Source organism: Hylobates moloch, unplaced genomic scaffold, assembly GCF_009828535.3.
Source record: "Hylobates moloch isolate HMO894 unplaced genomic scaffold, HMol_V3 SCAFFOLD_6, whole genome shotgun sequence".
Classification (NCBI taxonomy): Eukaryota; Metazoa; Chordata; class Mammalia; order Primates; family Hylobatidae; genus Hylobates; species Hylobates moloch.
In genome coordinates this window covers 92,467,005-92,490,304 of record NW_026652281.1, presented here as the reverse complement: position 1 = coordinate 92,490,304, position 23,300 = coordinate 92,467,005, and the positions used below count along the sequence as shown (strand labels likewise).

Sequence of the window (23,300 nt, the reverse complement as noted above, 5' to 3'; positions counted from 1 at the left end):
AAGTTACTTAACCTCTCTACCTAATTTTCCTCATCTGTAAAATAGGAAAATTAGGAATAATAATAACAGTATCTTCTGTTTCATAGGGTTTTTGTGAGGCTTAAATAGTACAAAGTTGTTAAAGTTCTTGGGACAAACCCAGACATTTACCATGTGCTCAATAAATGTTAGCCATTAATATTTAGAGGACTGGACCGAGTCCAGTACAGTGGATCCCAAATCTGACTGCAACAAAATCACTCCAGGAACATTTTTTTTTTGAGATGGAGTTTTGCTCTTGTCACCCAGGCTGGAGTGCAGTGGCGTGATCTTGGCTCACTGCAACCTCCGCCTCCTGGGTTCCAGCGATTCTCCTGCCTCGGCCTCCCAAGTAGCTGGGATTACGCCTGCCACCATGCCCAGCTAATTTTTTTTGTATTTTTAATAGAGACGGGGGTTTCTCCATGTTGGTCAGGCTGGTCTCGAACTCCTGACATCAGGTGATCTGCTTGCCTCGGCCTCCCAAACTGCTGGGATTACAGGCATGAGCCACCATGCCTGGCCAGGGTATACTTTTAAATAAGAATAATGACCACATCATTATCATTAAGATAATGATAATATCAGATAATAGTGATGGGTAAGACTGGAAAAAAGTCTTGGGGCCAGCTCAGAAAAGACTTTGAGTGGTCACCCTTGGGAGTTTGGGCCTTATTTTGTGGACAATGGGAGGTTTTTGAGCAGTAGAAGGGACAGATCAGAATCAGTATGGATCCACGTCATTATGGAGGGGGAGAGACTCAAGGCCAGGAGACTGATCAGTTCATTCAAGAGGAAATGTGGGCCAGGATTAGTGGCTCACACCTGTAATCCCAGCACTTTGGGAGGCCAAGGCAGGCAGATCACCTGAGGTCAGGAGTTTGAGACCAGCCTGGCCAACATGTCGAAACTCTGTCTCTACTAAAAATACGAAAATTAGCCGGGCGTGGTGGTGGGCGCCTGTAATCCCAGCTACTTGGGAGGCTGAGACAGGAGAATTGCTTGAACCCCAGGAGGCGGAGGTTGCAGTGAGCCAAGATCACACCACTGCACTCTAGACTGGGCAACAGAGCAAGACTCCATCTCAAAAAATATATATATATAGGCTGGGCCTGGTGACTCATGCTTGTAATCCCAACACTTTGGGAGGCCAAGGCGGGTGGATCATGAGGTCATGAGATCGAGACCAGCCTGACCAACATGGTGAAATTCCGTCTCTACTAAAAATACAAAAATTAGCTGGGCATGGTGGCATGCGCCTGTAATCCTAGCTACTCAGGAGGCTGAGGCAGGAGAATTGCTTGAACCCCAGAAGCGGAGGTTGCAGTGAGCTAAGATTGCGCCACTGAACTCCAGCCTGGTGACGGAGCAAGACTCCGTCTCAAAAAAAAAAAAAAAAAAATAGAAAAAAGAAATAAAGTGGGAGAGAAAGCATGTAAGGGAATGCAAGTTAGTAAGCTGAAGGGAAATCCACAGTGTTCAGTGGGATTTCTGAAAACGTGGAAATGAAAGGAACATGGAAACTCTTTAGCTTGACTGTGGTAGTGCTGCAGTGTTGCGGTCTCTCTGCCGTGATCTAATTCCCGTTTGCATTCTGAGATGGGGACAGGAATGGAAGAATCAAGGCCTATCTTATTTTACAATCAGGCTGTGAAGGTAGAGAAGGGGCCTTTGCAAAACCCGAGTCAGCAAGAGATCATTGCCAGTACTCATGTTTTATTTGAAGTAGTCTGGCGTCTTAGGCCCTGCTGAACTTCTATACTTTGTTTTTTGAACTCTTGGTTGTTTTGTTGTTCTTGTTGTTGTTGTTTTTGAAGTAATTTAAACTCTAACCAGAATCTGTGCTTTTTATGGTCATTCTGAAGTCCTAATTTGACCACCCACATGAGCCACCTTCTTTAGCCCAAGAAATGGATGTCCTATTCCGTACTCATGAAACCCTTCCCACAGCAACTCTCCTGCCCTTGCTAAGCCAGAAGCAGCTTTCCTTCTGTACAAGAAGTAGCCCCCCAAGGCAAATCCTCACTTAACATTGTGGCCCATGATGGGGAAGTGTTTTTGTTTGAAGGAAGGAGGAATCTCAGACTGTGGTTATCAACTTTTCAGGACTTGGGGCACCCACTTCCATTATTCCACTGTGCGACCTGATTTTTTTTTTTTTTTTTTTTTTTTTTTTGAGATGGAGTCTCACTCTGTCACCAGGCTGGAGTGCAATGGCATGATCTCGGCTCACTGCAACCTCTGCCACCTGGGTTCAAGCAATTCTCCTGCCTCAGCCTCCTGAGTAGCTGGGACTACAGGCGTGTGCCACCACGCCCAGCTAATTTTTGTATTTTTAGTAAAGACAGGGTTTCACCACGTTGGCCAGGATGGTCTCAATCTCTTGACCTTGTGATCCACCCGCCTCAGCCTCCCAAAGTGCTGGGATTACAGGCGTGAGCCACTGCACCCGGCCGCTACCTGATTCTTAAAGGAGTTTGTTATACACAGTTTTTAAATGGAAGAAAATGAAAACTGAGCTAGTTTTTGAGAACCTCAAAGTGTCTCTTGAATAGGAGACACCAGAGGGTAAGATCATTCGAGACTGACAACGGGGGCCAAGCTATGGCAGCAGAACAATGTGTCTGATACTTAAACTCAGCCCTTAGAAAGTTTTACAGTGTACCCAGAGTTGCTAGATAAGTCAATATAGAATTACCAGATGACCCAACAATTCCTCTCCTAGATATCTATCTACCCAAAAGAATTGAAAGCACTTTTCACAAAAATTTGTCCATGAATATTCATAGCAGCATTATTTTTAATAGCACAAAAGGTGGAAACCACCCGAAGGTCCACCAACTGAGTGAATAAGCAAAATACGGTATATCCACGCAATGCAATATTATTCAGCTTTAAACAGGAATGAAGTGCTGATGCATGCTACAACATGGATGAGCCTTGAAAACACGATGCTAAGTGAAAAAGCCAGACACCAAAGGCCACATAAGGCCACATATTGTATCTACTTATATGAAATATCTGGAACAGGCAAATCCATAGAGACAGAAAGCAGATGAATGCTTGCCAGGGGTTAGTGGGGATTTACTGCTTAATGGGTCCAGAATTTCCTTTTGGGGCAATGAGAATGTTTTGGAATGAGATGGTGATGGTTGCACAACACTGTAAATGTACTAAATACCACTGAATTACACTTTAAGATAGTTAAGGCCGGGCACAGTGGCTCACACCTGTAATCTCGGCACTTTGGGAGGCCGAGGTGGGCGGATCACCTGAGGTCAGGAGTTGGAGACCAGCTTGGCCAACATGGCGAAACCCCGTCTCTACAGAAAAAAAAAAAAAAATACAAAAATTAGCTGGGCCTGGTGGCGTGTGCCTGTAATCCCATCTACTTGGGAGGCTGAGGCACAAGAATCGCTTGAACCTGGGAAGTGGAGGTTGCAGTGAGCTGAGATCTCACCACTGCACTCCAGCCTGGGTGACAGAGTGAGACTTTGTCTCAAAAAAAATAAAATAGTTAAAATGGTGAATTTTGCATTATGTCTTTTACCACAATTTTTTAAAGACCTTGGCCTGGCACAGTGGCTCATGCCTATCTATAATCCCAGCACTTTGGGAGGCTGAAGCTGGAGGATCGCTCGAGGCCAGGAGTTCAAGACCAGGGTGTGAGACCCCGCCTCTCTCTCTGTCTTTTTTTAATAAAATAAGAAAAGAAGAAAGAAAGAAAGAGAAGGAAAGAAAGGAGGGAGGGAAGGAAGGAAGGAAGGAAGGAAAGAAGGAAAGAAAGAGAAAGAGAAAGAAAGAAAGAAAGAAAGAGAAAGAAAGAAAGAAAAAGAAAGAAAGAAGGAAAGAACGAGAAAGAAAGAAAAAGAAAGAAAGAAGGAAAGAAAGAAAGAAGGAAAGAAAGAAAGAAGGAAAGAAAGGAAAGAAAGAAAAAGAAAGGGAAAGAAAGAAAGGAAAAGAAAGAAAGAGAAAGAAAGGAAAGAAAGAAAGAAGGAAAGAAAGAAGGAAGGAAAGAAAGAGAAAGAAAGGAAAGAAAGAAAGAAAGAAGGAAAGAAAGAAAGACGGAAGGAAAGAAAGAAAGGAAAGAAAGAAAAAAAGAAAGAGAAAGAAAGAAAGACCAACCCTGCTTGGGCTTCCCTGTTCTGAGTGCTACTCCCCAGCCTTTCTTCCAAGAGTGGGAGGAAGGCAAATAAAATCACCTCCACCACACATAGGAAACTTTCACTGATTACTCTAACAAAGGACTTAGATCCTGGAGAGGACGGGTAGATGGGAGGCATCTACCTGATTTGGTTGTCTCTCCAACAGTAAATACTTGCCTTTGCCCTAGAGCATGCCAGGTTTATGGCTCTCCCTGGCTGACCAGGTTTGGACCCAGGACAAACAAGAGTCAGGTGGAGCCCGCCCTCCAGGCTAGCATCTAGGGCAAGGGTCATGGCTGAACTTGGAGGCCCCAGGTAACCTCTAAAGCCCACATTCTTTTTCCCCCATCACAGCTTCCTTCTAAATATTCTGATTGCTGTCCAGCATTTTACTTTAAACAGAAAAGAAAAAAAAATGTATCTTAAATGTCATGTACCTTTTCATTTTTTTTTTCTTTTCTTTTCTTTTTTTGAGATGGAGCTTCACTCTTGCTGCCCAGGCTGGAATGCAATGGCACAATCTTGGCTCACTGCAATCTCCGTCTCCCAGGTTCAGGTGATTCTCCTGCCTCAGCCTCCCGAGTAGATGGGATTACAGGCACCTGCCATCATGTCCGGCTAATTTTTGTATTTTTGGTAGAGACGGGGTTGCACCATGTTGGCCAGGCTAGTCTTGAACTCCTGACCTCGGGTGATCCACCAGCCTTGGCCTCCCAAAGTGCTGGGATTACAGGCATCAGCCACTGTGCCCAGCCTCATGTACCTTTTCTTGTACACAGAATATTCTGTACCCTAAGTAGGATTTTGATCCTGTGTTAGTTTCTTTCTTTCTTCACCCAGCAAAACTCCCACCTTCCCCAAGCTGACTTCAGACTAGACCCAGCACTTCAGCAAAGATGCGTAAGACACCAGAAATAGCCTAGGCAACATTTTTGTTCAAATGGTGGGACTTTTTGATCTCCTCCATGAATTTATTTCTGCTTGCTTAGCCGTTACATTAAGTCCTGGACTTATCCTCCTGTCTTTATTAGCCCATTGCAAACACCTGCACGTATTCTGCCAACTCTTATCTCTGACGTGGCCCAGTTGGCCTTTCCTGCCCTAGGCCCATATCCATCACTGAGATCTCAGGAATTAACCCCTGGGTGTAGTTCTTTGTGTACAGGCTCCAGTCCCCTCCCCGATACGTGCCTTGCCCTAGTACCCCTGACATTAACCAACCCTGTCTTTTTCCAGGAAAGGACCCTGAATATCACACCACTGAAGGAGGTTCTTCCCTCCCAGCCCACGTCCTATGTGTGCTTATAAGAGCATACCTGCATCTAATTTGGTGCATATCTTAGCAGCCTTTTCTTTTTTTTTATTTCAACTTTTAAGTTCTGGGGTACACGAACAGGTTATGCAGGTTTGTTACATAGGTGCCATGGTCGTTTGCTGCAGAGATTATCCCATCACCTGGGTATTTCTTTTTCTTTTTTCTTTTTTTTTTCTGTTGTTTTTGTTTGTTTGTTTGTTTGAGAGAGGGTCTCACTCTGTCACCAAGGCTGGACTGCAGTGGTGCAATCTCGGTTCACTGCAGCCTCTGCCTTCTGGATTCAAGAGATTCACCTCCCCCAGCCTCCCGAGTAGCTGGGATTACAGGCGCCCACCACCACGCCTGGCTAATTTTTGTATTTTTGGTAGAGATGGGGTTTCACCATGTTGGCCAGGCTGGTCTCAAACTCCTGACCTCAAGCAATCTGCCTGCCTCGGCCTCCCAAAGTACTGGGATTACAGGCATGAGCCACCGCACCCGGCCACCTGGGTATTAAGTCCAGCATCCATTAGCTATTCTTCCCAATGCTCTCCCTCCCCTCACCCCCCTCCCACACTGACAGGCCCCAGTGCGTGTTGTTCCCTCCCACGTGTCCATGTGCTCTCATCATTCAGCTCCCTTTTCTGATCTGAAGGTTTACCTGTCTGCAGGTACAGGTAGTGACCTCCAGGGATTTCTCTCAAGCTCTCACTCAGCACCTTTGACAACTGGCTCACAAACTTCCCCTCCACGCCTTGCCCATTTTAACAACTCCAGTGTCCAGCTCACACTCTCAGGATATTTAGCTCACTTCCCTTTATCTTGTCTCCACTTTGCTCTACCACCCATTGGTATGATCCATTCATTCGTCGTTCACTCATTCATTCTGCAAACATTTATTGAGTGTCTACTCTGCTAAGCCCTGTGCTGCACCCTAGGGTAAGAGATGAATCAGATATGTTCACCCTCAAAGCTGACATGCAGTCATTCAGCTGCTTCAGCAGTTAAGATACTGAAATACCCCTGTGCCTGTTGGGTCCATAGCCCCTGCCCCGAGTGCCCTTCAGCTGCCCTGGGCCCTCCTCTGGTCTCCCTCCCATCCAGCAACTAAAAGGTACATCTCAAATCCCACCTTTGTAGACCTCATAGGCAAATGGTGGACACCTTAGAGTCTGGTCTTCCTCCAGAATGTCAAGCTGTGAAGTGCACACGTACTGATCACAAACTTTGCTCTTCTCCATCTCCCCATCTCCCACATCGACTGCATATTCTTCTCTGTTGTTGTTGTTGTTTGTTTGTTTTAGAGACAGGATCTCACTCTGTTGCCCAGGCTGGAGTTCAGTGGTACCATCTCAGCTCACTGCAGCCTTAACCTCCTGGGTTCAAGCCATCTTCCTGCCTCAGCCCCCAAGTAGCTGGGACCACAGGTGCATGCCATCATGCCTGGCTAATTTTTGCATTTTTAGTAGAGATGGGGTTTTACCATGTTGCCTAGGCTGGTCTAGAACTCCTGACCTCAAGTGATCCACCTATCTTCGCCTCCCAAAGGGCAGAGATTATAGGTGTGAGCTACCGTACCCGGCCCACTGCATGTTTTTGTTGTTGTTTTGCGTTTTTTTGAGACAGAGTCTCACTCTATTGCCCAGGCTAGAGTGCAGTGGCATGATCTTGGCTGACTGCAACCTCTGCCTCCCAGATTCAAGTGATTCTCCTGCCTCAGCCTCCTGAGTAGCTGGGACTACAGGTGGCCACCACTATGCCTGGCTAATTTTTTTTTTTTTTCCATAGAGACAGGGTTTCACCATGTTGGCCAGGTTGGTCTCAAACTCCTGGCCTTAAGTGATCTGCCTGCCTTGGCCTCGAGAAGTGCTGGGATTACAAGCATGAGGCACCACGCCCAGCCTGCATGTTCTTTTTGTCTTCATGTTACTAGCATTTCAAGTCTTGTCAAGTCTTGCAGCTCACTTCTGGTCTCCCCATCCAACTGGGAGCTCACAGTCATCATTCTTGAATCCCTCCCTCGTGCCTTCTCCTTCCCTCTTTGCTTGGCCAGCCCCATTGTTGGGAAACATGTCACCTGTAATTTCCATGTTTGCTTTCTGACCTGGTGCTCAGGGGCCCTGCCAGGGCAGATCACAAGGGCAAGGGTCCTGAGAGTTTTGCACCCCAGGTCTACCAGACTTCAGCTACACCTTTCCTGCTGTGTGGCAAAAATGTCCCCATGTTTTGTTGATTCATCATTGCTACCTTTTCTGCAGTTATTCTTTTCCTTGCATCTTCAATCTCTTCCGTCTGACCTATCAATTCACTCAGGTCTCTATTACTCACCCTCACTCTGTAACAGAGACATTTATTGTTCAGTGAATATTCATATCTTCCCCCAAATTTCCCAGCACCCTTGCAGTTAGGTGGAGCCGTCTGACTATTTGGCTTTGGCTAATGGGCTTTGAGTGGAAATAAATAACGTCCCTTCTGGGTGGAAGCATTTAAAAGCCAGTGCATGACCCTCCAGCTCTTTTTTGCCTTCTTCAGTGAGCTGGAAGCTACTGGTCAAGGTGGTGGCTTCCCAAGACGGGAGTAATTTTGATCGTTGAGTCCCGATGTGGAGAAGAGGAACCCCGAAGAGCCTGACTGTGGTAGGAATATTTGTAACAGAAACAGAACTTTGTCATGTAAGCCCCTAACGTCGAGAGGGCAATTTGTTACTGCAGCATAGCCTAGCATTACCCTAATACACGCCCTATGATAACAACAGTCAAAGCACCTTTCCTTGAGTCTGTTATTCCCTCAGGTTTCCACTGTATTTCCATCAATCTCTCCATTGCTGGCTTACTCAAGTATGAAGTCTCTAAGCAGGGCTGCTGTTTTCTTTTCCTGTCCACAAATTCATTCCTCAATCCCTGGCCCCTGACCTGCCGCTTTACCGAATTATTTGCTGCAAGGCTCCCAATGATGCCTCAACCCCAAATTCAACAGCACCTTCAGCGGCTCCAGCCCCTTTGCAGACAGCTACTACGTGGTCGACTCTGAGCTTCTTTGATCCCCTTCTCGGGTGCCTCCTCGGTGATCTGAGTTTTCCTCCTGTCCTTCCAATGCTGTTTTCAAGTCTGCCTCATCACTGACCCTTCTTCATTCTGCCTCCTAAATATAGCCCTCCTCAAGGTCTAGCCCTGTTCTTTCTTTGTACTTTCTCTCTTGATCTCACCCAAGCTATGACTTCCATGTCCCTGACCATGAGCATGACTCCCAGATCTATTTATGGTCACTGCTCTCAAAGAGCTGCAGGCTAACAGGGGAGCACCTTGAGCTCTTCCCAGGCTCCAAGACCACACTTAAAGTACCAAACCCAAATCAATTTGCTTTCTCTTTCCCTTCAGCATTAAGCCTGTTACTCTGCCCTTCATATGACAGGACTGCTACTTCTCCTCCTCCTCCTTCTTTTTTTTTTTTTTTTTTTTTTTGAGATAGAGTCTTTCTCTGTCACCCAGGTTGGAGAGCAGTGGCACAATCACAGCACTGCAGCCTCAACCTCCCAGGCTCAAGTGATCCTCCCACCTCAGCCTCTGGAGTAGCTGAAGCCACAGGTGTGCACCACCACATCCAGCTAATTTTTTTTGGGGGGGGGGTGGATCACGAGGTCAGGAGATCGAGACCACAGTGAAACCCCGTCTCTACTAAAAAATACAAAAAATTAGCCAGGCGTGGTGGCAGGCGCCTGTAGTCCCAGCTACTCGGAGAGGCTGAGGCAGGAGAATGGCGTGAACCCGGGAGGCGGAGCTTGCAGTGAGCCGAGATTGCGCCACTGCACTCCAGCCTGGGAGACAGAGCAAGACTCCATCTCCAAAAAAAAAAAAAAAAGAAAGGGTTTCATCATGTTGCCCAGGCTGGTCTCAAACTTGTAGGCTCAGGTGATCGCCCTGCCTTGGCCTCCCAAAGTGTTGGGATTACAGGCATGAGCCACCGTGCCCGGCCGAGTCTTATTTTCCTATGCACACTTCCCTCACACTCCAGGAAAACTGGCTTGTTTCTTGTTCTCCAGACATGCCCGGGGCAATCCTTACTCTGTCTTTTGCTCAAGCTACCCCTGCTGCCCAGAAATCCTTCTTCCCACCCCAGATCTCATTTCTCTCTTTCTATTGAATCCCACCAATCTCTGGAACCTATTAGGCCAAATAATGATCTAGAGAAACTTGAAATCCTTGGATCCAAAGGCTCACACCACAGGGGAGTAGGAAGTAGTGGGCTGGGAAGGGCAGTGGGTTGGGGGTGACCAAGGAACGTGTACCCCTTTTGTACACCATGTTCCCTATAGACTTTCCTAATCCCCTTGACCTTATGTGTTTGCTCCCTCCTTTGCAAATGTAGAATGTTTTCTTTGTAACTTTTATGAGTTAGAATAAAACCACTTGTCCTTTCTTGCCGCTGTCTTTCATCTATCAGACATTTTGCTCTCTGGCCTCCCAGCCAGGTGGTTCTTCTGAGAGTATTTATAGAAACCGTATTTGTGATGGCTCCCTTTTAGGAAGTGGGTGCATATGTTATATTTTTGCTTTCGGTCACAGGATGAAACCTCACTTCAAGTGGGAAATTACCAATGAAGCCAGTGGCTGGGCTTTCCTGCGCCCCATTTCTGTGAACATTCTTGAAGTTGGCAGCATTTTTTCCCTGATATCCTGAGCTGTACACAGCTATGAACCAAACCTGGCTGCTTTGCATGTGCCTGAAGGCCTCCCAGCCAGGCGGTTCTTCTGGAACATTCTAGCTGGTCTCATCCCTGTGAACCCCTCCTCCCCCTCACCACTCTAGACAGTCCAGGCAAGGGTCTAGAAGGGAATTCAGTCCACACGAGGACTCTCCATGTGCTAAGGAGGCCCACAGCTTTCTGCCTGGGTAAGCAGAGCCCAGAGAGCCCATTGGGTGAAAAATAGGTGGTACTGCAATTACTTCAAAGCCATAGCAAGTCTGGGCAGGCACTGAGGGAGGATACTAAATCTGGAGGCTGAAATGCTGAGGGCAAAACTGGGAGCTAACTGGGCAGTGGATCCCAGGGGAGAGGAGGGAGGAGCCCCTGCTGGGGTGGCTGCTGGGGCTGAGGCTGGCCCTGGCCCTGATGGTTCCCTCCTCTGCCAGCACAGAGGAAGGGAAGGCTTCATGGATAGTAAGTACTTCCTACCGCACAAACTCCTAAATGGGAAGCATTTTGTCATCCAAAGGCAGGGACAGAGAGGCAATGTGGCCCTATATCTGTTATGCTAATAGGCCAAATAATGATCTAGAGAAACTCGAAATCCTTGGATCCAAAGGCTCACACCACAGGGGAGTAGGAAGTGGTGGGCTGGGAAGGGCAGTGGGTTGGGGGTGACCAAGGGATGTGTACCCTTTCCCCTTAACCCCCACCTCCTGATGCAGCCACAATTTTTGTCAACCACTCCTGGGCCAAACCACAGTCACTGTCAGGTCAGCTGGCTGCGGACACCTGTTCTGGTCCAATTCTTCCATTTCATAGACTGGCGGCCTCCCAGAGATGTGAAGGGGCATATCTGAGGTCACATAGCCAGTTTTGGGGAGACATTGAAACTCAAATCCCAGTCACCTGGTGGCCTTGCCATGGCTCCTTCCACTCAACCCGTTACCTCTCTGTGTCAGGCAAGATGGGAAATGCTGGGAGACTTTGATAAAGGCTGAGAAAAATGGTTCCCCGTGAGTCTGCAAATGCATGGAAGAGTATCAAAGGGAAAATAAATGGCTCCTATAAATATTTATGTTGAAATCTGGCACTATGACCTGCAGAACCAGTAGGGGCTCCGAGAAGAGTTCAACCCAGGGTTGGAAAAACAATAGTTTTTTCAAAACACTCAGCAGAGTTGAAAAACAATGTGTTCCAAAACAAATAAGTTCCGTTGACTGAGTGACCATAGTTTTTATTGATTTCATTGTTTATGGCCTCGCTGTTAAAGCTTTTTTTTTTTTTTTACAAAGCTATTATTATTGTTAAAAACATACTATTTCTGACATTGTGAAAAAATTTTTTGACACCCAAACCCAAAACATTCTGTTTTTTGGACCAAGGACTCTTTGAGGTTTGAAGAACCAGAAAATTGTTTTCCATGTGGCTCTAGAAAGGCCAGTATTCCCTGATGGATGCTTCCCCTTATTTGGAGTTAAGAATTGTCCCAGGGTCCAGCTCAATGGCTGGGAGGCAGGCCCATCCTCCAGGTCCCTCAGGAGCAGGAGAGCTGTTCCTAGTCAGCTTGGCCAGGCCCTAGTCCCTCACAGCAAGCCCTGAGGCAGTCAGACGGTGGGGCTTTAGAACAGCCTGGGAGCCCCAAGCCTTCTGGGCTTTGCAGTGGGATGACCTGAGAAATGCTAACATCCTTTGGGTTGTAACTCCAGAAAGGAGACTTCAGATCTCCTTCTAAATTCTAGAAGTCTTTAGTCTCCTTCTGAAGTCTAAAGTGTAGGCACCGCGGCAGTCTTGGAGGAGGCTGACGAAACCCAAAGATGTCTGTTCCTTCAGCCACCCCAGTGCCATTGGAAGAAGGCACAGGCAGTTGTACCACCAAACAACTCACCTTTACGCTTCTTGGTTATGTCTAGAGCTGCAAATACCCTCTCACTTTGCCTCACCCACTGGCATTCGATGACAGTGCTCTTGCACCCTAGCTTTGGGGACTCAAACACTGGGGATGTTCAACCTGAATGCCTTCCGTGAGCCAGGTATAGGTCCTTTCTCCATCTCCCTCGTCCTAGCTTCTTTCCCACCTCCAGCCCCACTCTTAACAGCCCCTCCCTGCCAGGCCCCTCTGCCGCCTGCTCTTTCCATCTCTTGCAGGTGGCTCCTCCTCCCCTTTCCTTTCACCTGGTCTTAGGCTGGGCTTGTATCTGCTCCTGCCTATCTGTTCCTTGCCAACCTTGCCATCTCTACACCCCACTCCACATCCTCATTCCTGACATCCTTGTCCTCTGTTCTTAACCATGCCTGAAATCTTACCCTTGCCACTAGACTCCTTCAATCTTGCCCCTTCTTTAAAACTCTTTTTTGACTCTCCTGCCATCAATACCCCTCCTCATGTGTTCTGTCAATCTGCTTTTCTTCCCTGTGAGATGAGCTGGGAAAATGGCAATGACACCCAGCCGTGGCCTTTCCCCAGCTCAGCCAGACTCCCTGTGTGTGGACAAATGCAAGGCACAACAGAAAGGTGGCCATGCCTTTCAAATGTGTGGGTCACCACCCATGAGTGGATCCCAAAGTCATTGTATTGGATTGCAACCAACAGTGAAAAATAAATAGAACAGAACATGCTGGATGGAGGACGTCCCCCAGGGAAGTGTAAGTATTGTTTTGTGACATTTTTGTTTTGGTCATTTCCGTGCGTGTGCGCTGCAAGTCTCAGTGTGAAATATATTTCTTACTGTGTGTTGCAACCAAAAAAGTTTGAAAAGTCCCTCGTCCAAAGAACCAGTGAAGACATCAAAGACCCATTATTGAAAGTGATGGGAGTGAGAAGTGGTTCAAGAAATTTGCCTGGGCCGGGCGCAGTGGCTCAGGCCTGTAACCCCAGCACTTTGGGAGACCGAGGCGGGCGGATCACCTGAGGTCAGGAGCTCGAGACCAGCCTGGTCAACATGGTGAAACCTTGTCTCTACTAAAAATACAAAAATTAGCTGGGCGTGATGGCAGGCGCCTGTAATCCCAGCTACTCAGGAGGCTGAGGCAGAAGAAATGCTTGAACCCCGCAGGCGGAGGTTGCAGTGACCTGAGATCGCGCCATTACACCCTAGCCGGGCAACAAGAGAAAAAAATTCCATCTCAAAAAAAAATATATATATATATTTGCCTGGCTGTGGAGGCTCAGAGAGAGATCTGCATTCTTTAGAGAGCCTGTAGGTCCTACAGGTGGGGCTCCCATTCTCCTATTGGAGGAAGTGGGGCATGGTTTAGGAACTTTCACCCAGGAAGGTCTGTAGAAACTGTCAAGATTCACGCCCAGCATTCGGACTCCAATTTGCATACAAATCAAAGACTGAACTCTTAATTAATGGTCATCAAAATCAAAAGAAATCCTTTAAAAGGAATAGGATCCTTTAGAGAGTTTTCCTTGCAGCTCCATCTGCTATTTCTCTAGCTCATAAAAACAAGACCCAAAGAATGTGTCCCATGGAAGTGGAGTCCAGCCAGATTTGGAAATCTACCATCTTTTTCGGTGAGATCATCAGATACTGCCACTTAAAGTGCAACAGAACATGAGTCTTATCCCTGTGGACTAGAGGCAGTCGAGTTCCAACTCATCCCACACACTCAGAGCCGTGGACTGTGATGGCAAAGCCTGGAGTTACTGGCAGTAAAAGGTGAGCACGTTTTCCTGGTTTCCTCGGATCAGGATGACTGGAGGTCTGAGATCCTGGGACAGGGTCTCCAGCCAGGCCATGTACAGCGAGCTGGGGCACTTCCCCTTCCTCCCTATGGGCAAAGTGCTGCAAGGCATGAAAAAGCGGCAGAAGAGAGATTACCACGGGGCCTCTCCACACGCCCAGCTCCCGGTTTGTTTTCAGAACAGCGAGTCTGTTTACTGTCCCTCAGAGCTCCTTCCACCCACCCTAAGAATGACCTCCCCACTTTCCGCACAAACATGACCCAGAATGGACCTTCTGCCGTGAAGCGTTTCTAAACAAAGCCATGGCCCACAAGCCCTGTGGGATCCAGTCCTTGCCAAGCCCACGATCTTACCTCCTCCCACCCTCGCCTTGCTCACCCCAGATGCCCTGTGGCTTTCTTTCCATTCCTAAAAAAATGCCAAGCTCGCTCCTGCCTCCAAACTTTGCACTTGACATTCTCCCCACCCACCGGGAAAGGAGCGGCTCCAGCTCTGCACCTGGTCACTTCCTTTGAGTCAGGCAAGTGCACCCACCTCCTTCCCTGATCACTCCTCCAGGGCAGGCCGCCCACACCTCTTCCTCACATCACCCCCACTTTACTGCCTTCAGAGCCCTCCACAGTCCCAACAGCATCTTCTGATTTATGTGCTTGTCTCCCCACATTAGAATGTTCGCTCACAAGCAGGCCAGATCTGTCTTGTTCACCCCCCTTTTCCCAGTACCTAGAACACAGTCTGATACAGTTGGGCTCAGTATATATTTGTTAAGTGGGCGACTCTTCCCTGTCGGGCCACCCGCTTCACGCCAGGCTTGCCTCTCCAGCCCTGTGCCGGCCTGTGGCCACAGCAACGTGATATGTTCCTGTTCATTCATTGTCCAGCTCAGCGTCTTTGTCCTGCCTCCTGCCCTGTACAGGAGGCCCTGGGAGCAAGACTCCACTGCTGCCTATGGAGAGGCCCCTTGTCTTAACTGTGTAATGCTGCGTGAATAAAAAGATGCCCTGGGAATGCTGTTCAGCCATGTCTTCCAACTATTTCAGGAAGTGACTTTTCTACTATCTGGAGAATTCCAAAAATGCATTGGGGTGGCCACAGCTGCCCAGCTCTGGGCTCCAGGAGGGTCTCTGGGCTCCAGCAGTGTCTCACAGGTCCAGCTGGTGCCACGTGAAGTTGGGGCACCAGCACCTTCCGTGGGACTCACTTGAATGTCTGTTTTCCCCAAGTACATCCCCCTGGGGAAAGGGCAGGGCCCGCAGCACCGCGCTCCTTCACAGCTGGGAGAACTGGGGCGGGAGGATGCTGGAGCGCTGAGGTCAGAGCCAGGCTCTGGTGTCTGAGTCGTGGCTTTGCCACTTCCTCAGCCAGGTGACCTTTGCAGAGTTTCTCTTCCCTAAAGCAAGAACACAAAAACCTCCCTCGCAGGGTGTTTGTGATGCTAAAGCCCGCAAAGCACACGCAGGCGCAGCACAATGCCTGGCACACAGTGAGCACTCTGTAAGGTCAGCAGCTGTCATCATCACTTAGTACTGACCAGCACCGGACAGCTAAGCCGGCGGCGGCAAAGCTGGAATTCGAACCGAGGTCTTGGCATCTTCCCTCCGCAGCAGCCTCTGCTCACAGCAACTCCAACCTCCTCTGACAAGGGTAACTGGGATCCTAAACAGCTATGTCACACTTGAAGTTCCATCCACAAAGCTTCACCTGGGACAAGCCCTACCCTCCTTTAAAAAGCAATGTCCCGGGCCGGGCGTGGTCATGCCTGTAATCCTAGCACTTTGGGAGGCCAAGGTGGGCAGATCACTTGAGCCCAGGAGTTTGAGACCAGCCTGGGCAACATGGTGAGACCCTGTCTTTACAAAAAATACAAAAATTAGCTGGCATGATGGCACACGCCTGTGGTCCCAGCTCCTCAGGATGCTGAGGCGGGAGGATCATTCGAGCCTGGGAGGTCGAGGCTGCAGTGAGCGTGATTGCGCCACTGCACTGCAGCCTGGACAACAGAGTGAGACTCTGTCGCAAAAGAAACAAACAAACAAAAAAACAGTCTCAAAAATTAGGGAAGGTGGGTTGGACCAAGTCCATTTCATTAAGCTATAGTCATCTGAGTTCAAATGTTTAGTGACTTTCCAGGAGAAAGGGACATAGGGGTACTGAGACCAAACTCTCCTGACTGAGCAGTTATGCAAGAGGTGGACAACACCATCCAGGAAATAGTACATGATTTCAGTGACTGAATTCAGAAAACTTCAAAGGCCACGAGAGAAATGGTGCCTGCACCATGGGGGTGGGGAACATCCATCACTCCTGCAGCAGACTTTCAAGCTTCAGCATGGAGTTCCCTCCCCCAGCAGAGCCTGTCCACCTGTCCGAGAGACAGCTGTCTTTAAAATCACCCCCACCCCCACACCAATCAATGACGTGCTCTATTCCTGCTCACAGGATGTGCACGCCTTGAGCTACTAATCTTCAGAAATAAAGCTGTTCCAGAACAAAGGAACATTTTTTCAGAATTACATCTCTTAGCCACAAAGAAAGGCGACTTCAGATCTAACCTAGATGTGAAAGACAGCCCTGCATCAGAACCACAGTCACAGGCTCCAGATGCAATTCCCACTTCCTGTCTGCAAGACCCTGGCCAAGTTGCTTAACTCCTCTGAAGCTGCTTCCTCATCTCTAAAGTGGGAGTGGGGGGGTGATTATAATAGTTTTGAGGCCAGGCACAGTGGCTCATGCCTGTAATCCCAGCACTTTGGGAGGCCAAGGCAGGTGGATTGCTTGAGCTCAGGAGGTGGAGACCAGCCTGGGCCAACATGGTAAAACCCTGTCTCCATAAAAAAATACAAAAAACTGGCCAGGCCTGGTGGCATGTGCCTGTAGTCCCAGCTACTCGGGAGGCTGAGGTAGGAGGATTGTTTGAGTGCCGGGAGGTGGGGGTTGCAGTGAGCTGAGATCTCACTACTGCTCTCTAGCCTGGGTGACAGAGTAAGACCCCGCCCCCAAAACAAAGAAAATTATAGGACCAAAGAGGCCCAAAGAGGCCTGAGTCACAGGTTACAAAAAGAGAAAAAACAACAACAACAAAAAAAAACAGAGGTTGCAGTGAGCTGAGATCCTGCCACTGCACTCCAGCCTGGGTGATAGAGTGAGATGCTGTCTTAAAATCAGGGCTTTGCAAATTCATAAGGCCTGATGCCTTGAGTACCATATAGAGGCCCAAGCCATAAAATGAAGTGTTGATTATTACTATTTTGATTATTGCTGTTTGGCTTTGAGGAGGGAGTGTTTTTAGAAAAAAAGAGGTCTCTGGACCCAACAGGAATATGTTGCTAGGCTAGTCAAAGCTTGCTGGGCTCTTTATGAGGCTGGTTTATCAGCTGTGCTCAAACCCGGGGCCATTTGATAACCCACTGATTAGCGAAAAGCAATCAACCAAGTACTGCCTCAGATTGGCTCTAGAAAACGCTCCAAGCACACTCTCCCAAATGCTAGACAATGTGATCTAATCATTTCAACGAGGCTTGGGAGATTTTTTTTTTTTTCCCTTCCTCAGAATTTCTGGGCTCCACCCTAGAGCCTGATCTGGAAGGCACTGAGGAACTTGCATTTTCCACATTTTTTTTTTTTTTTTTGAGATGGAGTCTCTCTCTTATCGCCCAGGTTGGACTGCGGTGCCGTGATCTCGGCTCACTGCAACCTCCGCCTCCCGGCTTCATGCCATTCTCCTACCTCAGCCTCCCGAGTAGCTGGGACTATAGGCACCCGCCACCACGCCCAGCTAATTTTTTGTATTTTTAGTAGAGACGGGGTTTCACCGTGTTAGCCAGGATGATCTCGATCTCCTGACCTCGTGATCCGCCTGCCTCGGCCCCCCAAAGTGCTGGGATTACAGGCATGAGCCACCGTGCCCAGCCTTGCTAACTCTTTATAATTAGGGAAACTGAGGCTAGAGAGACATGGGGTCTTACCCAAGGCCACACAGTGGGCTAATGGTGTAGACAACATGCACACATGCCTCTCTGAACAGAGGCAGCACTCATTAAGCCGTGGTCTGGCACACCCATGCACAACCACCAGGCACCATACCCAAGAAGGAGTCTGGGGAGACATCCCAGGACAAAGCCATTTCCACTGTCTTGCACTCGGACCCAGCGCTCACCCTGGACCAACCTTGCCCTAGGAACATTCTCTGCTAGGTGTTGGCAAGAGGTTTGGAGATAAGCCCAGGCCCTTTCCTTATCACTGTTCTCCAGGGAAACATGGGGCACTTTCTTTGTACAAAAAAATCATGTCCCTAAGGCCCCAGGATGCACTGTTCTGGGCAGAGCCAGTTTCCTGGGTGTGCAACCAGCACAGTCACATGGGGCCTTCTGCTCAGGAGGGTCCCTTGTTTGTCTAATGCCCTGCTGTCACCGTCTTGACATTCTTCTTCTTTTTTTCTAATGCCTTAAGTCACACAAGAAAATGTTGCAAGTGGCAGTTCAACCCAATTGACTACACTATAAATTATATCACTATCTGCAGCTGGGCACCGTGGCTCACACCTGTAATCCCAGCACTTTGGGAGGCTGAAGTGGGTGGATCACCTGAGGTCAGGAGTTCGAGATCAGCCTGGCCATCATGGTGAAACCCCATCTCTACTAAAAATACAAAAAATTAGCTGGGCGAGATGGTGGTATTCAGGAGGCTGAGGCAGGAGAATCACTTGAACCCAGTGAGCTGAGATCTCACCACTGCACTCCAGCCTGGGCAACAGAGTGACTCTGTCTCAAAAAAAAAAAAAAAAAGTTATATCACTATTTGAGAAATAAATACAATCATTCTTTAAAAAAAGAAAAAATAAAGCACACACTGGCATTAGGAACATCAGGGCATGAGGAATACTGAGTCCCAGGGGCAGACTGATAATGGTCTGCTTCTGGTCTGTTGTTAGACTTCTGTGCTCTTACACTCATCTGCTAAGAAGGGTTTGCACACTGCATAGGATATTAGGAATCATGAAGAATTCTACATGCTCTACTGTCTACTGGCACATAGGAAGTGATTGGCAAGAAGAGAAACTATAAGTCAGAACCATTTGCTACAGTCTGAATATTCATGTCCCCCCAAAATTCACACATTGAAATCCATATCCCCAGGGTGATGGTTTTAGGAGGTGGGGCCTTTGGGAGATGATGAGGTTATGAGAGTGGAGCCCTATGACCTATGAATAGGATTAGTGCTCTTATAAAGAGGCCCCAGAGAGCTCCCTGGCTCCCTCTGCCAAGTGAGGACACAGCAAGAAGACCCATCCATGAGTCAGGAAAGGAGCCCTGCCTCTGACTCTGAATTTACCATGCTTTGATCTAGGACTTTCCAGCCTCTAGAACCATGAGAAATAAATTTCTGTTATTGATAAGCCCAGTCTATGGCATTTTGCTATAGCAGCCTGAATGTTCTAAAACATGATTTCTGAAAACTGCTTTCATGTGTGGAAGTAGCGTTTGAGTATTATCCAAGCACATTTCTAGCTCTGTCATCCAGGCTGGAGTGCAGTGGCATGATCTTGGCTCATGGCAACCTCTGCCTCCCAGGTTCAAGCAATTCTCCTGTCTCAGCCTCCCAAGTAGCTGGGATTACAGGTATGCACCACCATGCCTGGCTAATTTTTTTTGTATTTTTAGTAGAGATGGGGTTTCACCATGTTGGCCAGGGTGGTCTCAAACTCCTGACCTCAAGTGATCCACCCACCTTGGCCTCCCAAAGTGCTGGGATTATAGGTGTGAGCCACCGTGCCCAGCCCCGAGTACGTTTCTAATTGCCTGAACCACTCTCCTCGTGACAAAATTCCGCTAATTGGTAAAAGCAAAAATTTTACCTCTGCCCTATCAATGAAGAGTAACTGGTGCTGGTGCCTTTTGAATTCTCCTGGGCATCTTATTTTCTTGTGAGAGTTTTTGGTTTATTAATCTTCTTGTAAAAAATCCACAATGGCCGCAGATAACATCACTACCACCCCTTTACTCCTTTGGTGGTGATCCAATCTCCAGCCCACCTTTTGCCAGCACCAATGTGGCCTTTACAGTCCCCCTAACTTCCTTCATTCTGTTCTTGCGCTCTTTTAATTGCTTTCTTGAGGTCTTTTTCTTCTCATGCAGGCTATGTCTTGCAAGTCCATGTTTGGGCTCACTTTTCTTTGCATAATCCAAGGAATCATAACTCATGCCAAAGCTAGTTGTCTTGCCACCACCAAAATTAGTTCTAAATCCAAATGCAAAGATGATATCCAGTGTGGTCTTGTATATTTTGGCTAGTTGGTCCTGAATTTCTATCTTAGGTACTGTTGCCTTCCCAGCGTGAAGGACATAGATGACCATTTGTTTCCTCTGAAGTAGTCAGTTGGTCGTGACCTTCCTGGTTTGGATACTTACTGATTCATTCAGGATGGCAGTCAATCCTCAGACATCCAGGGAGGAAAAACCCTCATGGACATCTTAAGACAGACTAGAGATCCAGAAACCTCCAGGTCAGGTCTCCAAACTGGTTGCTTAGCTTCTAGCCTTTGATGAGACCTAGGAGGATGCATATCCTCAAGCTTTATCTGCTTATCTGCTAGAAGCCATTGGCCATTTTCAGTCTGAACCCATTTGTTGTTTTGATCTTCTCAAAGGGGCACTTACACTACATAAAAGAAACATTGCTGGTGCTCTCCTGAAAGAGGGTATTGTAAACACAGCAGTAAGGGATGCGTGCAACTTATATAGTACTCAAGCAACAGAAGTAGTGGGAAAATAGTTTGAGTTGCTTTTATCACCCTCAATGGACCACTTGTTCTGAGGTCTCCTCTCATGAATCTAATATCCTTAGATCCTGGCATCTGCAGTCCAGGTCAGATGGTGACAAGTCTGGGAATGGGTTGTATCACCAGAGCTGAAGGATCCCTCCTATCTGAGCACATCTTCCTAGAACAGTGTGTGGTGCTAGGTTTTTGGGGACCTTCTTGCCAGAGAAAGCAAGCTTGATGAGGCACCTGTGGTTGCTCTCCAAGGCAGGATGCATTTTGCAGATTTATGGAAACGTTCAAACAGGTGAACGTTGAAAAATAATACCCTGAAGTTTCATGCCCACGTCATCATCTGTCTACATCAATGATCAACCTATGATCAGTTGTGTTGAACCCCCACCCCCTCCTCGTTTCCATCACCACGAGATTTTTTAAAAAACAAATTCCATACATCCTATGTGAGAATGTAAGGGAGATTGCTTTGAAAGGGAAGACCACAGACCTTCTTAATATTTTCTGAGCAAGGTGCTCCACATTTTCGTTTTGTCCTGGGCCTTGCAAATTGGGTAGTTGGTCCTGGCTTCAGGATATGAACAAGCAGGTTCCACGGACGTTTCAGCTGTCCTGCAGAACCTGGCATCTGCAGTCCAGGTCAGATGGTGACAGGTCTGGGAGTGGGTTGCATCACCAGAGCTGAAAGATCCCTTCTGTCTGATTCCCAGGTGGTTGGCCCCCAGGAAATGTAGAAGAGGCCAGTTACTTGCCTTGGCAAAGACCCCTTGTCCCCTGAGCTGAGGGCTTGGCTGATCATGTTCTTCTTCTTCCTTTTTTTTTTTTTTTTTTTTTTGAGACAGAGTTTCGCTCTTGTTGCCTAGGCTGGAGTGAAATGGTGCAACCTCGGCTCACTGCAACCTCTGCCTCCCAGGTTCAAGTAATTCTCCTGCCTCAGCCTCCCGAGTAGCTGGGATTACAGGTATGCACCACCATGCCCAGCTAAGTTTGTATTTTTAGTAGAGACGGGGTTTCTCCATGTTGGTCAGGCTGGTCTTGACCTCCCGACCTCAGGTGATCTGCCCACCTCAGCCTCCCAAAGTGCTGGGATTACAGGCGTGAGCCACCGTGCCTGGCCAATCATGTTCTTACAGGCCTCAGAGAGAGCAGAGCCACCCTGAGACCTTTGCTGCTAGCTGTCACCTTCCATCCCACATTCTGCTTGCTCAGCCCTGGCTAACACACTCCAGGGGTGGCTCAGAACTGGATGTGGGTCCAGTAGGAACAGCCAGGGCTAGGGCAGGCCTCTGTTTCTGTTGCTCAGGCTTGGAACAAACATCAGTTGGGAATGGCTGATAGCCAAGGAGGGCCAAGAGATTCCTGAACAACCAGGAGTCGATGTCCTTCTGGAAAGAGCCGGGTTCCCTCTTTGCCAAGTGGAATTTGGTAGGAAAAGGTAGCCAACAGGAAAAAGCAATGGCAAGGGGAGGTCACTGATGCCTGGGACACGTGAGGCCCTCGACCCCTGCCAGATGGAGCTCAGGTGTGGGGCGGGCTCAGGCCCAGCCACATGCTAAGAATCACCAGGGCTACATTTATGGGAACTTTGGCCCTTCTGCTTCCCAGGGGATGGCTTGGGTCCTCCATGGTGCCCCTTCCCAGACCTGAGACACCTGACTCTGGACAGACTGGTCCTCCCACCAGCCAGGCACTACTTACATGACGATGAGAGCAGCGTCTCGGGAGTAATCCAGCAGAATCTCATTCAGCCTCACCTGCCGAAGGGACTGGGTGGAAGAAAGCCAAGTGGTCACTTCCCATATCGTCAAGGTCACTCAATCCTTCACCACGTCCATGGCCTCATTAACATTTTCAACTGGATTCATGATTTACTTGTAGACTCTGCTGCCTCATAAATTCTTATAGAGTCTCCTGCCTCCAAGAAGAAGGGGACCCTCAGAGTAATGGGGCACGAAGCTCACCTCCTCCAAGAAGCATTCTGTGGCTTTTCCTTGCCTGACTTTATGACCATAACCAGCAGGATAGAGGGAAGAAAGAACACCTTACTAGGTTCAGATCTCAGCTCTCACATTTTGTAGCAGAGAGAACTTGAGGAAGTCAGGTTGCCTCCCTGACCTTCACCGTCTTCATCTGTAAAATGGGTATGATGATACCTTCTCCAGGGGAATTTGGGGAGGATCAAATGAGACAACCTATGCAAAAGCACCCAGCAGAGGGCCTGGTACACAAAAAATACTCTAGAAAAGACAGGTCGCCCCACTTCTTCTGTAACAGAGTATTGGAAGGTCTTCTTCAGACACGAGGTTTTATTCAGCATTTTCCAAAGAGCCAGATGGCTGCATGGGCCCTTTGGGGCAGGGTCTCGGGGCTGACAGATTAGGGAAGTCCCCAAAACTTGCGTGGGACTGGGTTGGGGGTGGGAGACTCCTTCCAACCCAAGGCCTATCTCAAATTATTCAGAAATGATTGACACTCAGGAGGTGATCGTGGACGGATGCCCTATTCTGGAGACCAGGAGACCGAGGGGAAGGGAGTTAACCTGGGTAAGGGATTCTGGACCTTGCACTGTAGTTATTTGGGGCATACAAGTCCTTGTTGTGGGAAGTGTCCTGCACATCGTAGGATGTTTGGCAGCATCGCAGGTCTCTCCTCACTGCCTGACAGTAGCAGCCCCATCCCTGAGTTGCGACAAGCAA

At 48.2% G+C, this 23,300-nt stretch overlaps 2 protein-coding genes across 5 annotated transcripts in view; both read right to left on the bottom strand.

Annotated features, from left to right (window-relative positions):
• Positions 1–11,352: 11,352 nt before the first annotated feature.
• SLC12A3 (solute carrier family 12 member 3) overlaps positions 11,353–23,300 on the bottom strand; it is a 50,044-nt gene continuing 38,096 nt past the window's right edge. For all 4 annotated transcript variants that reach the window (XM_032155952.2, XM_032155954.2, XM_032155953.2 and 1 more), the window contains exons 25-26: positions 22,303–22,370; positions 11,353–13,932 (exon numbers count right to left, since the gene is read on the bottom strand). In XM_032155952.2, coding sequence (XP_032011843.1) covers positions 13,791–13,932; positions 22,303–22,370 — 210 coding nt within the window. In that variant the 3' untranslated portion in view covers positions 11,353–13,790. The remainder of the gene's footprint in view (positions 13,933–22,302; positions 22,371–23,300) is intronic.
• LOC116470282 (small ribosomal subunit protein eS24-like) lies at positions 19,829–20,245 on the bottom strand. Its single transcript, XM_032755742.1, has one exon. The coding sequence runs from the start codon at positions 20,183–20,185 to the stop codon at positions 19,829–19,831; it is 357 nt and encodes a 118-aa protein (XP_032611633.1). The 5' UTR covers positions 20,186–20,245.